The sequence below is a fragment of the Mytilus edulis genome, chromosome 10, assembly GCF_963676685.1.
Source record: "Mytilus edulis chromosome 10, xbMytEdul2.2, whole genome shotgun sequence".
Taxonomy (NCBI): Eukaryota; Metazoa; Mollusca; class Bivalvia; order Mytilida; family Mytilidae; genus Mytilus; species Mytilus edulis.
This window is the reverse complement of record NC_092353.1, coordinates 44,800,433-44,815,980: the sequence shown is the minus strand read 5'-3', so window position 1 is coordinate 44,815,980 and position 15,548 is coordinate 44,800,433. Positions and strand designations below refer to the sequence as shown.

Here is a 15,548-nt window from a genome sequence, read left to right as displayed (position 1 = left end):
AATTCTCTGTTTAAGATGTAGAAGTTGTTCTGATGTGTAAAGAATTTGTAAATCGGGAATGTCAGAAGCTATTATTTCATCATAAGATTAATGGTAATAAATGAACAAATCATTTATGTAGAATGACGTTTTAATACTTCAGATCCAACGTAACTTGGAAATAGAAATTAAGCATATTGGGACAAATGTTTTTTTTGTACAGAATTACCATACAATATGGCTTACAGTCACGAGTTTAATGCAGTTAGCAATACATTTTCCAGTCGTTCATTAATCAGAATGCATAATATTTATTACTAAAGTGGAAACAGAGGAATAGAAATAAGATTAGAAAAGTTTGTGTCTCTATGGTTATGGCTTGCCTTTTTAATATTTATTGAAAGTCCAAGTCAGAGGAGAAAATATCGGACTTCATAGGAGAAAATATCGGACTTCATAGGAGAAAATATCTGACTTCATAGGAGAAAATATCTGACTTCATAGGAGAAAATATCTGACTTCATAGGAGAAAATGTCTAACTTCATGGGAGAAAATATCTGACTTCATAGGAGAAAATATCTGACTTCATAGGAGAAAATGTCTGACTTCATAGGAGAAAATGTCTAACTTCATGGGAGAAAATGTCTGACTTCATAGGAGAAAATGTCTGACTTCATAGGAGAAAATGTCTAACTTCATAGGAGAAAATGTCTAACTTCATGGGAGAAAATGTCTGACTTCATAGGAGAAAATGTCTAACTTCATAGGAGAAAATATCTGACTTCATAGGAGAAAATGTCTGACTTCAAAGGAGAAAATGTCTAACTTCATAGGAGAAAATGTCTGACTTCAAAGGAGAAAATGTCTGACTTCATAGGAGAAAATGTCTAACTTCATAGGAGAAAATGCCTGACTACATAGGAGAAAATGTCTAACTTCATGGGAGAAAATGTCTGACTTCATAGGAGAAAATGTCTGACTTCATAGGAGAAAATGTCTGACTTCATAGGAGAAAATGTCTGACTTCAGGTGTCATACCACCAATTAAAAGTCCCTATCTGTTCAACCAAATTTTACAATTTTCACAGCTTTCTAAATATTTTACCTTAAGTTTAACTTCATAGAAACCAGGTATATCCTGAATTGTACATGTATCAGCTTTCTACATGCCAATTTTCAACAGGTGTTTAAAATCATATAAAAAAGAAAAGGTCTTCCGAATAGAGGTACCACTAAAAATAACCCCTGGTTTTCTGGAAATCTTAAATTAGTATACTATGGGGTGCATTAATCCTCAATTTTGAATGCAAACTCATAAACAAGTAAATTTTAGCTCAAAATGGTCTTAATATATTTCTCTTTCACCAAAAGTTTCATTTCTGCCAATTTGTTAGTTAGTTTACGTAAACAATGACATCAAATGCACTATTTTTTGTCCGAGTAGGCCTACTTTCACATACGTTCTAAATTTAAGGGCGTAATTGGTGGTATGACACCTTCAAAGGAGAAAATGCCTGACTTCATAGGAGAAAATGTCTGACTTCATACTCATAGGAGAAAATGTTTGACTTCATAGGAGAAAATATCTTGACCCAGCAAAGCAAAAGTGATTGTTGCATGACATCAATAGTTTATTAAGTGGCATTAAGATTTCCTGATAAGGTCTTATGTACCTTTGCTCAACAAACACATCTGTTCAATTGTGGACAACATAGGAATCTGTCTCTATTTATTTCTGTTCATTTGTCAGTCTTTCTGTCTGCCTTTCAATGTGACAGATTTTTGGTTTCCTTTAATAAATTAATTTAAGTATGGCTTCATGTAATCTTTTGAAACTTTATTGTTCGGTAATAAACCATTCATTCAAACTGATATGATTTTTATACGACAGCAAAAATTAAATTTTTTTTGGTTGTATATTGGTATCACGTTGGCGTCGTCGTCTGCACCGTCGTCATCATCGTCGTCCTAATACTTTTAGTTTTCGCATTCTAACCTTAGTAAAATTGAATAGAAATCTATGAAATTATAACACAAGGTTTATGACCACAAAAGGAAGGTTGGGATTGATTTTAGGAGTTTTGATTCCAACAGTTTAGGAATTAGGGGCCAAAAAAGGGCCCAAATAAGCATTATTCTTGGTTTTCGCACAATAACTTTAGTATAAGTAAATAGAAATCAATGAAATTTAAAAACAAGGTTTATGACCACAAAAGGAAGGTTGGGATTGATTTTTGGAGTTAAGGTCCCAACAGTTTAGGAATTAGGGGCCAAAAAGGAGCCCAAATAAGCATTATTCTTGGTTTTCGCACCATAACTTTAGTATAAGTAAATAGAAATCTATGAAATTTAAACACAAGGTTTATGACTAGAAAAGAAAGGTTGGGTTTGATTTTGGGAGTGTTGGTCTTAATAGTTTAGGAAAAAGGGGCCCAAAGGGTCCAAAATTGAACTTTGTTTGATTTCATCAAAAATTGAATAATTGGGGTTCTTTGATATGCCGAATCTAACTGTGTATGTAGATTCTTAATTTTTGGTCCCGTTTTCAAATTGGTCTACATTAAGGTCCAAAGGGTCCAAAATTAAACTTAGTTTGATTTTAACAAAAATTGAATTCTTGGGGTTCTTTGATATGCTGAATCTAAAAATACTTAGATTTTTGATTATTGGCCCAGTTTTCAAGTTGGTCCATATCAGGGTCCAAAATTAAACTTTGTTTGATTTCATCAAAAATTGAATAATTGGGGTTCTTTGATATGCCAAATCTATAAACTGTGTATGTACATTCTTAATTTTTGGTTCCGTTTTCAAACTGGTCTACATTAAAGTCCAAAGGGTCCAAAATTAAACTAAGTTTGATTTTAACAAAAATTGAATTCTTGGGCTTTTTGATATGCTGAATCTAAACATGTACTTAGATTTTTGATTATGGGCCCAGTTTTCAAGTTGGTTCAAATCAGGATCCAAAATTATTATATTAAGTATTGTGCAATAGCAAGAAATTTTCAATTGCACATGTACAGTATTCAGCAATAGCAAGAAATCTTCAATTGCACAGTATTGTGCAATAGCAAGAAATTTTCAATTGCACAGTATTGCGCAATAGCAAGAAATCTTCAATTGCACAGTATTGTGCAATAGCAAATATTTTCAATTGCACAGTATTGCACAATAGCAAGAAATATCTAATTGCACAATATTGTGCAATAGCAAGAAATTTCCAATTGGAGTTATCTTTCTTTGTCCAGAATAGTAGTTGAATCAACTTAATTCATTGTTTTATACAATATACAATGTATATTCACTTTTACTACCAACTGATAAATTTAAAACAATCTTTACCATTCAGTGATAACAAGCACTTTATTTTACATTTTAATATTTTATGATGTATTTAAATGAGTAGTTATTGTTGCAAACTCCATTAGAAATTTGAATTGAGATCAGTTTTGGAAAAGGGAAAGGGGGTTGTGAAAAAAAATGGGGGGGGGGGGGGGGGGGGGGGGGGGGGGGGTAGGGTTAAATTTTTCTCATTTCAGATTTCATAATAAAAAAGAAAATTTCTTTAAACATTTTTTGAGAGGATTAATATTCAACAGCATAGTGAATTGCTCAAAGGCAAAAAAAATATTTTGAGTTCATTAGACCACATTCATTCTGTGTCGGAAACCTATGCTGTGTCAACTATTTAATCACAATCCAAATTTAGAGCTGACTCCAGCTTGAATGTTGTGTCCATACTTGCCCCAACCGTTCAGGGTTCAACCTCTGCGGTCGTATAAAGCTGCACCCTGTGGAGCATCTGGTTTGTATTTAAAGTTAAAAAAAGATTGTTACAGAAGGAGATATTGAGATTTACATGTTTCAGAATAAAAAACTTAATCACAAGTTTCGAATAAATGTGGTAATTTGACATTTATTAAAATTTAAGAGTAATGCTCCTTTGGTGTTGAACAATTAGAATATTCATATGTGTCTGAATAATATTACAACAACAGTATTAACAAATCTCTTGAATTTAGAAAAATTAATTCATCTTTCTATGGACAAGTATTTTTTGTAGTTTTCAATTTTGAAATCTTTTAAAAACATGTAATTTGACTCTTTGCTGGTTATATTCAAAAGTCACATGACATCTGGCTATAGCCAAAAGTCACATGACATCTGGTTATATTCAAAAGTCACATCAAATAAGGTTTAAGACTCTCAATAAAATTGTTGTTTTTATTGATCTTCACAGACATAACATATGGTTTATTGCATTCAGTAAGATTTTGCAGCAAACAAATTGCCATTCACAAACAAATTCCATCTCATATCAGTCATAAAAGACACTCCACACAGATTGAATCTGAATCAGCAAAAAACACATTATCTACGATTTCTTGGAAACATAACAATATAAATCTCCGCACATAATAAATCGTGGTTCTCATTTCTTCTATCTATACTATCATTACAGTATGTCTTGTATCTCATTTAGTTTTATAGCAGATTTGAGATCAATCGTAGAAAATTTGATTAAATTGGATCCGCTGACATCTTTTGTCATTATCATAGGATTATATACTGATATCAATGTAGAAGGGTCTTTGTTGTTTACTTAACTTAGATTGATAGAATGGTCTTTGTTGGTTTGCTGAACATACATCCTGCTTCCTTGTTCCTGCTTATTTCTAGTGTTATATGTTTTTGTGTTAAAACAGGAGAATCATTATTGATTTAGATAAAGCGTCATAAAATGTATGCTAGTCAGTTATTCCCAATCCAAGGACAAAATGTAAATTTTGTACAATGAACACTTTGTTGTTACCAGAACCCAGTGTAGCTTGAAGAAACTCTCAATGAAATATCTTGTTGAAGATATCATCCATGACTCTGTGATAACTATGCAAGGGAGCAGAGGCGGATTTAGAGGGGGGCCAAGGGGGCCCGGGCCTCCCCCCCCCCCTTTTCTGGGAAAAATTTGGTTGATTATATAGAAAATTACTGAAGCATGACCAGAGCGGGCCCCCTCTTAGGCAGTCAGTGGGCCCCTACTTATGAAAATATCTAGATCCGCCACTGCGGGAGCTACCATTTGATTTTTATGGGGAGCTAGGAGGAAATTTGAAAAAGAAAGGCAGGATATTAAAGACACTTTGCCAGAAAAAAACCAAAACAGGATGACAATTTATGTAAAAAAAAGTCAGGATAAACTAAGTACAAAAAAGACATGACTGAATAGAGTGAAAAATAAAAAGGCAGTACAGAGATTACAACTTAAAAAAACCTTTCTACATAAAGTGTGCCATCTGGAGAGGATATAATCTCTTTTCTTCAAGATAAATGACCTGCCTACTATGTAACAAAGAGTAAGCATGGCACTCATTTCTTCCTTTTGTTAAGTACAAGCATGGAGCAATATAAGTTTGCAGTGTCAACTTTCCACATATTTTCCGTGTTTCAAGATTTGAATAAACAAATGGATTTTTTTTTTACAGTCAGCATTTTAAGAACTCTGCTGTTACGAAGTTTTAATGTCAAATAATTTTGGTAAACCTTCACGGAATTTTACAACACTTGGACAGAGCTTCATCTTAATCAAGAGATACAGACATGAGCAAAACCTTTATTTTTTTCAAACTCATTTTTCTGTACTTTCCTTCATGAAAGACAATATAACACTTTTACATTGACATCAGCAATATCAGATGAGACACTTGGGAAAACTTTATGAATTTTTAGATTGGAAATTGACACATTAAAGACATGATAGATAATCCTAGAAAGTATTAGAAAATCATATTATGTCACCTAATCTAATCCAATTACTTATACAAAAACAAAAATAGATTTTCTTGCATAAAGCATATAGTACATTTGTACTTTTTGATTCAAGGGAATAAAGGGTATAATGGTGAAACTGCAACTCAAGAACATAACATTAAAAGAATGGATTAAGGAATTCAATCAAAATTTTTGCTATGGCATACTTATGGTTTAAAGCCTTCTAGAACTTATGTTTTTAATTTGATAACTGAACTGAATTTCATTCAATAAAGCTTTTGTATTTTCATATAATTACATTAGATGTATGTTTCATTATAATACTTTATTCTGATTAGCTAACAGCACATCACGTGTTATTCCGTAAGCAATTGTATCACTCAATAATACTTTTCATTCATGATAGTGTTACGGCCAGAAATCGCCTTTAAATTGTAGCCAACAAAAGACACAAATCAATAGTAAAATTTAACAATATTTATTATACAAAGGTTTACAAGAAGTATTACACAAATATTACTGTTAACTTAACTGTCAAAATATGAGTCCAATCTTTTATCTTTATCTGTATCCGGATATCTTTCGGAATCCAATCTGAATATTACGTTCACTCATGACTACGGTCACAATCCAGAATGATGTTGTTTGTAGAATAAAAGTGTCAATCCAAATGCTGTGAATACTAATGTCTATCGATGTCTAAGTCCAAGTCCAAGAGTGAGAGTGTTTAACTTTAGTGTCTGTATATATAGTGTTGTCATGGAAAATTCTAGAACACTCTATAATGGAACATTGTGGAAAATCCTGGAAAGTTACAACGGAAGTTTCTGGAATAACGTAGAAGTTTAAATTACGCATCTTTTATAAGGATCATTCTAGAAAGTTCCAATCATTCTGTGATTGTTCCAGTGATTCCTAAACTGCACAGTTATAAGATTATTTGGTAAACAACTATCAGGCCATACAACACAAATTAGGCCAACATAAATAAACATAATAATTACAATATCATAACAATAGCACGTGGTCCCACAATAAAGATCACAGGTGAATGAAATAAAAACAATATAAAATTCATTTTTTCTTGATCACAGCTAAAAAATGTAATTATAAGTATTGAATGCTTCTTTTTGTAACTTCATAGGGTTGTAAAAGCGTTGACCGTGCGCACATTTTTAAAATGAAGCGCTTCCGCGCTTCATACAAAATGTACTTCGGTCAACGCTTTTACACCCCAATGAATTTACAAAAAGAAGCATTCAATTCTTAAATAAAAGTTTGTTGGCTAAATTATAAATTTCAATAAAACATGTTCCACGACCATATGAAACAGTTTAAATTGGGCCATGTAACTTTTTAGGCCAGTACAATAATAGAATAATAGAAAATCAATCATTCATAATACTGAGTTTTATGAAAAACTATTGTCTGAGTTTGCTTCTTGGAATAGTACAATTTACCTTTGCCTCATTTTTTCTGTCAGAAAAAAGTACATCAGACATTTTGCCAAGTTCTCATTAAAAAATGATCCCAGCCTATTAATTATCATCTTCTTTAGTATGGATCATTAACATTGATAGATTTACATTTATTTTGTTTACACCATCATATTTTATATTTTTACATTTTCCCCAAAGATGATTGATTAAATTGTGTAGGAGTCATGCATTGTTATGGAATGAATTTTAAAAACAGATGGAATCTTTCTCATTAACATCCTATACCTACTGTGTAAATTTTTATCCCGTTGATGACCAATAAACAGAATTGTCAGAAAAGCAATTAAATGCAATATATGCAAATGTTGATAGCAAATAATGATGCAAGTACAGTGTAACCTGTGTTATCCGACACACTAGGGGACCAGAATTTTTTTTGGATTAATCTGTTAGGGTGTCGGAATACTCAGTTTTTTCTGAAGGACAGGCATATTTTGAAACCATGAAAATGTGTCGCTTAAAGCAGGATGTTGGAATACTCAAGTTTCAGATAAGACAGTTTACACTGTAATTTGATTTTTATTCCATTTTGTCACATTTACGATTGTATTTCATCCATTTGAACAGCATTTTTCTTTTTTGTTAGGGTCATATATAAAACATGAAGAATTGGTTTTTTTTACTAGCTCTTGAAGCAGAAACTTAATCTTACAAATAAAGCTTACATTCAGCAACTTGATATAGGAGAAACTATAAATTTAGATCTAATTTTCTAATGCATGTAGAGCAAGACTTTGGTTAGCTTGCTTGTATATTGTATAATAGTAATTTAAATAACTTCCCAACAAATATGAATATAATATAATTATACAGCCAGGTTTAACTATGCCTATATACTAGTATACTGTTTGAATATGTCAATCTTAATTACAAAGCCTGTGTACACATTTATACAAACAAAGCAAACAAGCCAACCAAAGTTTTACTCTACAAGCATTAAAAAATTTAGCTGTAACACATCTCTAGATCTAAAGGTTACTGATCTAATAATTGCTTTCTCATTATCTAAAATGGTAATTTTTATGTTCCCGGATTGTTAAGGAATATATCATATATTGTTCTTAAAATCTGTAGGGAAAGTGGTTTAGATTATAATCTATCAAAAAACCGACATTTTTACATAGTTTTATCAGTAAAAATGGTTGTTTTATACAAAAATCAGTTTTTGTTGGAATGCTTGATATGACTATGGACTTTTGGGAATAGGTAAAAAGGTTAATATATAAGAATCAATACCTGTTGGCAGTGATTTAAGTAAACTTGAATAAATCGGAACTAAGCGCTTATTTAAATACAGTCTTATCCTTGATTGGTTCGACTTTCAGGAACTAGCATTGTTCTTCTCATCAATATATGCCAGACTATCGACAAGTTCTTTGTTTCAAAATTAGATTAACGTCAAAGACAAAATTCTTAAAATGAATTATTCAAATTCTTGAAGCAGTTATATATCTATCTCTTGCTTTTCTTTTTGGTCATAATAAATATTTCTAGAATGAAAAGTCAATTTAATTCAAATCAAAGATATAACAGTAGGATAATTCATGGATTGCTGTGGTTGGAATTTTCCTATAGAACTTTTATCATCAAATAGGGAATTACATGTTTAATAGAACTTTAACTAACCTGAATAAGAACATTAGACATAGATTAAAATATAACTCCAGGAAAAAATAAATGAAGTGTCTACCTCCATTTTTAAGTTTTTCATTTGATTAAAAAAAAATCCTCCACAGTGGCTTACAAAAAGAGTATATGACTGTATTTGATAAACTCATACAGTGAAACCTGTTTAAACAAAACCTCTTCAGGACTTAAGATTTGATGTGACGGTTTTAAGAACATGTTTGGTTTATACAGGTTTCAGTTTATGCAGGATTTGGTTTAGCCAGGTTTCACTGTATTTGCATAGTCACATGGTCATCCATCTCCTTTGTGACATCATTTTCTAGATAGAGGAGATCTTCTGTATCCCTGCACTATTAAAGTTCAATAAGCCTCTTCCTAGTTGTCATTATGCAGGTGAAAGTAGAAATAATGTTTGTTTTGTAGGTACTTAAAAATCACAATTCCCTAATGACAGCAGTGCTGATTATCAATTATAAAAATTTGATCTGCTGAATAATTCTTGAATATAGCATCATACTTTTCAACGACTCCACTCACTCAACATGTGAAGAAAGTGATGATAATTGATATCCCTAGACACACATACATTGTTCACTAAAACCAGTCCAATTTTTTAAAGAAAAAAGCAACAATCTTGAAAGTGAACTTTTAAGGCATGATGTATTCATCATGTGTCCTCTTCTCTTTCTCAAAAACATTTTGTGTTAGAACTTGAACTCTAATTAACTGATTTAAAAAAAAAAAAAAGACATTATGGTCTGACTGCTAACCTTTCCAAGTGTTCAATTACTTTCTTAAGTGACAATTTCTGATTTAATTGTTACAAAGTTATGTGGCTTTTCACAATTTATCATTTGACATTTACTAATTCTGGTTTGTTCCTGACAATTTCCGCCAAGAATTACTAATGATTAGAAAAATAAGTCTGACTGTCTAAATCATGGACGTAACATAGACAATAACAGTTTCATTGTCTTATCTAATTTGATGATTCCTCACTTGTCATTGCATTATTATTGTTGGTTCTTAGTGAAATCTTGACATCATTCTTTTCTAATCACAGCGTTCTAAAAAAGTGGTGGTTCAATGGATTTGACCACCAAAATTTGCAAAGGACCGACACATATAAAAAATAAATATTTTAATAATAAACTTTGACTTGTGCTGCTTGCTCATTTAAGTTTTCTTTACCCTGTTTAACTCAAAATGTATGTTTTCAGAGAATGTTCACTTTTTGACATTTTTCTTTTCTTTCTCTCGATTTTATGTTATACAATTGGATTAAACCAAATTTGAAAATGGCCATTTGCTGATTCTCTATTCAGCCTTGTTATTAAGAGTAAGAGCAAGACTGTTTGGTTTAAAGTTGAATAATCCACTTGTATTATATGTTTGGATATGGTGACAATATAAAAAAGAAGATGTGTTCTGATCACGAATGAGACAACTTTTCACAATTTAAGAGACCAAATGACACAGAAATTAACATCTTTAAGTCGCTCTACAGCCTTCAACAATGAGCAAAGCCCAAGTCTTCCTACTTTCTGTTTCCTTGTGATATTTAAATTAAAAATCAGACTTAAAGTCAGTGAGGTTGTAGAGTGTTGATTTAAAGCCGGGTTTAAATTGACATATCATATCACATATTCATGTAACAATAAAAAAAACATGTTATGTTTGCCACTGGACATTTAAAAACATTAAATAATCCATCTATGCTTATTGTGAAGATAATAACAAGGTAAAGATTGAAATTTTTGTCTTCTATTTTTAGGAAAAGTTTACAATGTAACTCCATACATGGAATACCACCCTGGAGGTATTGAGGAACTGATGAGGGGTGCTGGGCTGGATGGTACACAGTTATTTGATGAGGTATAGTTATGTAATCAATTAGAGGTGATTTGCTCCTTGTTGAAGGCTGTACGGTGACCTATTTCTGTTTTATTTTGTCTCTTGTGGAGAGGTTTCTCTTTTTTTTTTTTATTGGCTGGAGAGAACACACTTATTTGCAGAGATATAAGCTTGTGATCTTAAAAACATTCTTGTTTATATCAGACTTTGTCCATTGCTCAACTGTTGAAAGACTTTGGATTTTTTTTTTAAGTTCAAGGTCAGATATCAAAGGTCAAATAAAGTCAGTGACTTGCAAGATTGTAACAGTTTGTAGGCATAGTAGAGATCTAGTCTTGCATCTTCTTTCTCAAACAGTTAAACAGCGTCCAATATTCAGTAATGGAGACAGCATAAAAACACATTTAATACAGAAATCATTGGTAAAAAGTCATGGTGCTTATAAAGAAATTTTTAAATTACAGCTAATTTCCTAATGCATGTAAAGCAAGACTTTGGTTAGCTTGCTTGCTTGTTTTGTTTGTATATTGTACAATTGTAATTAGGGTAACGTCCAATCAAATTTGATATTATATACAAGTTAAATAATGCTTATATATATTGTTTGAAGATGTCAATGATAATAACAAAGCTTGAATTAACGTTTGTACAAACAGAGCAAGCAAGCCTACCAAAGGTATACTCTACAGGCTTTAGGAAATTACTGTAACTATCAAAATAAATTTGAATTGCATGAAAAGAACAATTTTGCAGTGCCCTTGATCTGATTCTGAAAAATCAAAGATTCTATAGCTTTTATCAGTCAAGCAGTACATGTTTGATTTCGTTTGAATAAAGATATAATCAGTTTTATTTGTAAAGGTCATTGACTTGTTCTTAGGCAATCTACAAGCTTTTATTGAGATTGATGTATTCTCAATGAACAAATGGCTGATTTGGCATGCTTGTCAAACTTTTAAATGGTATTATATACTTCTAAGAATTGATACATCTCAGTTTTAGTCAGCTAAAAAATTGGCGTATATTATTAGTAAAAGTCGAGATTCAAGTTGTTTTTTCCCCCAATTTTCCCGAACCCTATCAACTATCTTGATCATGTTTATTAACCTTGATTTTAAAATGTCTTTGAAATATATATATATATTAATTAATTGTTGTATGTTAAGAAAGTTATAACTCTAAAATTTTAATAAACACTTAATGATAAACACCTCATTGATAGAAAGCAATTTATTCTGAAGCCTGTGTATACATTAGTTGTGTTAACTTTGACTGTTTACATGTTTAGGGGGTGTTGGTTTAATTAGTTTATGGGTGAAACTGTTATTTTATTTATTGAATGTTCTGTATGGAAATTGTGTTTTTTCTTATTATGATTGCTTTGAAATTCAATATTAATTTCATCAAGTTTTTCATTAAAATAAGAGGAGAACATGTCTGCAAAATGAAATTTCAATAATTGGCATTCTTATATTACTTACTGTATCCATATACAAATGTTAAAACATGACATTAATACAGAAAAATAGGTATTAAACAAAATGATTGATTTATGAGGATGCTTTTTAAAATTACTGTATCTGTTAATAACATAGCCTTTTGGTTGCTATAGTCTTGCGATGAATAACAAGTTAGTTTCTGGATCTATGATGTTTTCCCTTCCCTGAAATGACCATTGTAAAGAGAAGTCATGGGTATAAATTTTTCCAGCATTGATAGTATAAACAAATGTTACATTTTACCCTTTTCTAGTCAAATTATAATTTAGAAGAAAGTAAAAAATTAGCCTCTATACTGTTAATGCCTCTACCATCGGTAATGAATTTACCAAAATTTTTGTTTTGGGGTTGCTTCACCTTTAACATTTAATTGTTTCCAGTTGCAGATCCAGGGAAGGGTTCAAGGGGTTGGACCTCCCACCCCCCCTCTTTTTTTTTTATGATCAATACATTTTAATTGGAACATATGGTTGGAACCCCTTTTGAAAATGGCTTGATCCGCACATGAGTTCTCACAGGTACTTATATTCCGATAAATTATATTTGGATATCTTTGAATGTCAACAATAAGGAGATGTTGTATGATTGACAATGAGACAGCTTTCCACCAGAGACCAAAATGAAGTGGATTTAAGCAACTATAGGTCACAGTACATCCTTCAACAATGAGAAAAAAACAATTTGTATAGCAAGTCATAAAAGGTTCTGTCAAGGCAAAATGGAAAACTATTCAAACGAGAAAAATAACAGCCTGATTTATGACCTATTGTTGTTTTCAATTCTGCTGCAAAACAGCCAAGATATATGGCTATGTAACACATCTTTCTTCCATCAATTATATAACTGTTCATGGATATATTCTCAATAAAAATGACAAATTATTTTCTTGTACAGAACTTTGCATCGCTTTTCTGATATATACTTTATTAAATCATACAAGCCTTTTCTGATATATACTTTATTAAATCATACAAGCCTTTTCTTATATATATACTTTATTAAATCATACAAGCCAAAAACTTCACTGAAATAAGGATAAAATATAATTGCACATGATAAATGTATATATGTTTGATATTTTTAAGGTTCACAAATGGGTAAACTTTGAGTCCATGTTGGAGAAATGTTATATTGGTAAACTAAAAGTCACCACTCCTATACACAAAAGAGGTTTGTATTAACATTTGATTATGTATAAACAAAAATTACCGTGCAGAAATGAACAGTAAAATCATCAGTGGTGCGTAAAAGCAGCTAACCTTAGACCAAAATTTATAATACTTGTATTAAGGGTTCCCTGCCCTACATTTGGTTATAGCTAGAACATAGAATTCACCTCTCCTCACCTATCCTCTTCATTGGCGGATCCAGAAATTTTCATAAGTGGGGGCCCACTGACTGACCTAAGAGGGGGCCCGCTCCAGTCACGCTTCAGTGATTCCCTATATACCGGGTAAGCAACCAAATTTTTTCCCAAAAAGGGGGGGCCCGGGCCCCCTGGGCCCCCCCTAAATCCGCCTCTGCTCTTCATGCCAGTCTGCATTTAAGGCCCTACACACAGAATAACCAATATAAAACAAAATTTGTCTGTAGATATTGTGGAATCTGACTCTAAAAGCTCACATTAACTCTGTAAAAGTTTTTTGTCTGCTTTTATGACCCACCTATCATTATTTATTTCAGTCTGTGTGTCTATTCGTCTGTCGGTCTGTCCATTCATTCATAAGTCTGTCTCACTTCAGGTTTAAGTTTTTTTGTCAATGTAGTTTTTGATGAAGTTGAAGTACAATCAATTTGAAACTTAGAACACTAGGTTGGAGCTGGAACTAAGAGTGACTGACTATCATATAGCCCATTGAAAATTAAACCATTTTGTTGAATGACTGCAGTTAAGGTTTTATGCCGAAGCTGTCTCGGAGTAGGCATTTAGTTTGCCTTTGTCGGTTTGTATGTTCGTACATATGTTTGTCTGTCCTTCCAAAAGTTGATTTCTATTCTCTAACTTTAGTTTGCCTCAACCAAATGTTATGAAACTTATGCAAAATTCTTATTACTTTGCCTCAATGTGTTTCAGGATACTTCAGGGTGTTAAAATATCCATATCTATGGATTTGAAGGTAGATAACTTATAATATACTGAGCAGTAAGGAAATAATGTTTGATAACTATTATATGTAGTATAAAACAAGGTAGATAACTTATAATATACTGAGCAGTAAGGAAATAATGTTTGATAACTATTATATGTAGTATAAAACAAGGTAGATAACTTATAATATACTGAGCAGTAAGGAAATAATGTTTGATAACTATTATATGTAGTATAAAATAAGTCATAATGCTTATGATTTTTTTTTCTCCAGAAAGCACACCTGCTCAACCAGCTCAGATAAAAAATTTACAACAAAATGGTAAGATCATTTATATAAAATGTAGTGAATACTGTAATATAAAAATACTGAAAAATAAAAAAAAACAACAGCACATTTCAAAAAAGTCAAAACGGTCAATAATGAAAGATAAAAAGCTTCGAACTTGCCATAAACGATGCTTGAATAACCAAAACGATTGATAAGATAAATGAGCAGACTCGGTAATAGCGATTTGCCGAATATTATACGTTTTAAATGCATTTTACACGTTTTCAGTATCGAGATTTTGGCAACATTGAGCAAACAAGGTAACAAAATCAAACTTTTAAACATCATAAAGACTTTATTCTTCGTTTCAATTTGATAAGACATGGAAAATATTTAACATAGCAATCTATTCAACTTCCGTTTCAGTTTTTTTTGCAATCTGTGCCGTCGTTTTCGAGTTTCAGCACGTTTTTCAAGTTGCAACTTTTCTTGGATCACGAAATTAATTCAGGCTGGGGAATCTGAGCGTGCAAATTTGCCTCGGCCACAGAAACCCGCGGAAAAAATAAAATCAGTAGTGAAAGTGTTAAGGATGTTCGCTACTCAGTTTAAAAATAATAAGCTTTTTAAAAGACTGTTATAAATTGAAAGTATATAGATAAAGAAACAAAACATGCATAAAACCAGAGGATTCCGAAAATCTGGCAAAAAATCAAAATGTTGAGGAGCAAACATCCTTAATATGTTGCTATGTTCACATTAATAAGACTATCACAATCTTGGTTTAAGATGCATACAGAAAATCGCCAGGTTGTTCTTACCTGCTTTTTGTATTTCATTGACTTGCTCTTTTATTGATACAAAAAATCCAGGCTTTATATCAAATTAAGAATTTATTTAAGACTGAAACATGTATTTTTTCTTAATTTCTATGATGTGGAATAATATAGCACAACTA

The 15,548-nt window shown here is 31.6% G+C and overlaps 1 protein-coding gene across 3 annotated transcripts in view; it reads left to right on the top strand.

Annotated features, from left to right (window-relative positions):
• The window catches only part of LOC139491271 (cytochrome b5 reductase 4-like), an 81,130-nt gene that overhangs the window by 42,410 nt on the left and 23,172 nt on the right, over positions 1 to 15,548 (top strand). For all 3 annotated transcript variants that reach the window (XM_071278815.1, XM_071278814.1, XM_071278813.1), the window contains 3 exons: positions 10,652 to 10,752; positions 13,316 to 13,400; positions 14,594 to 14,641. In XM_071278815.1, the coding sequence (XP_071134916.1) occupies positions 10,652 to 10,752; positions 13,316 to 13,400; positions 14,594 to 14,641 (234 nt within the window). The remainder of the gene's footprint in view (positions 1 to 10,651; positions 10,753 to 13,315; positions 13,401 to 14,593; positions 14,642 to 15,548) is intronic.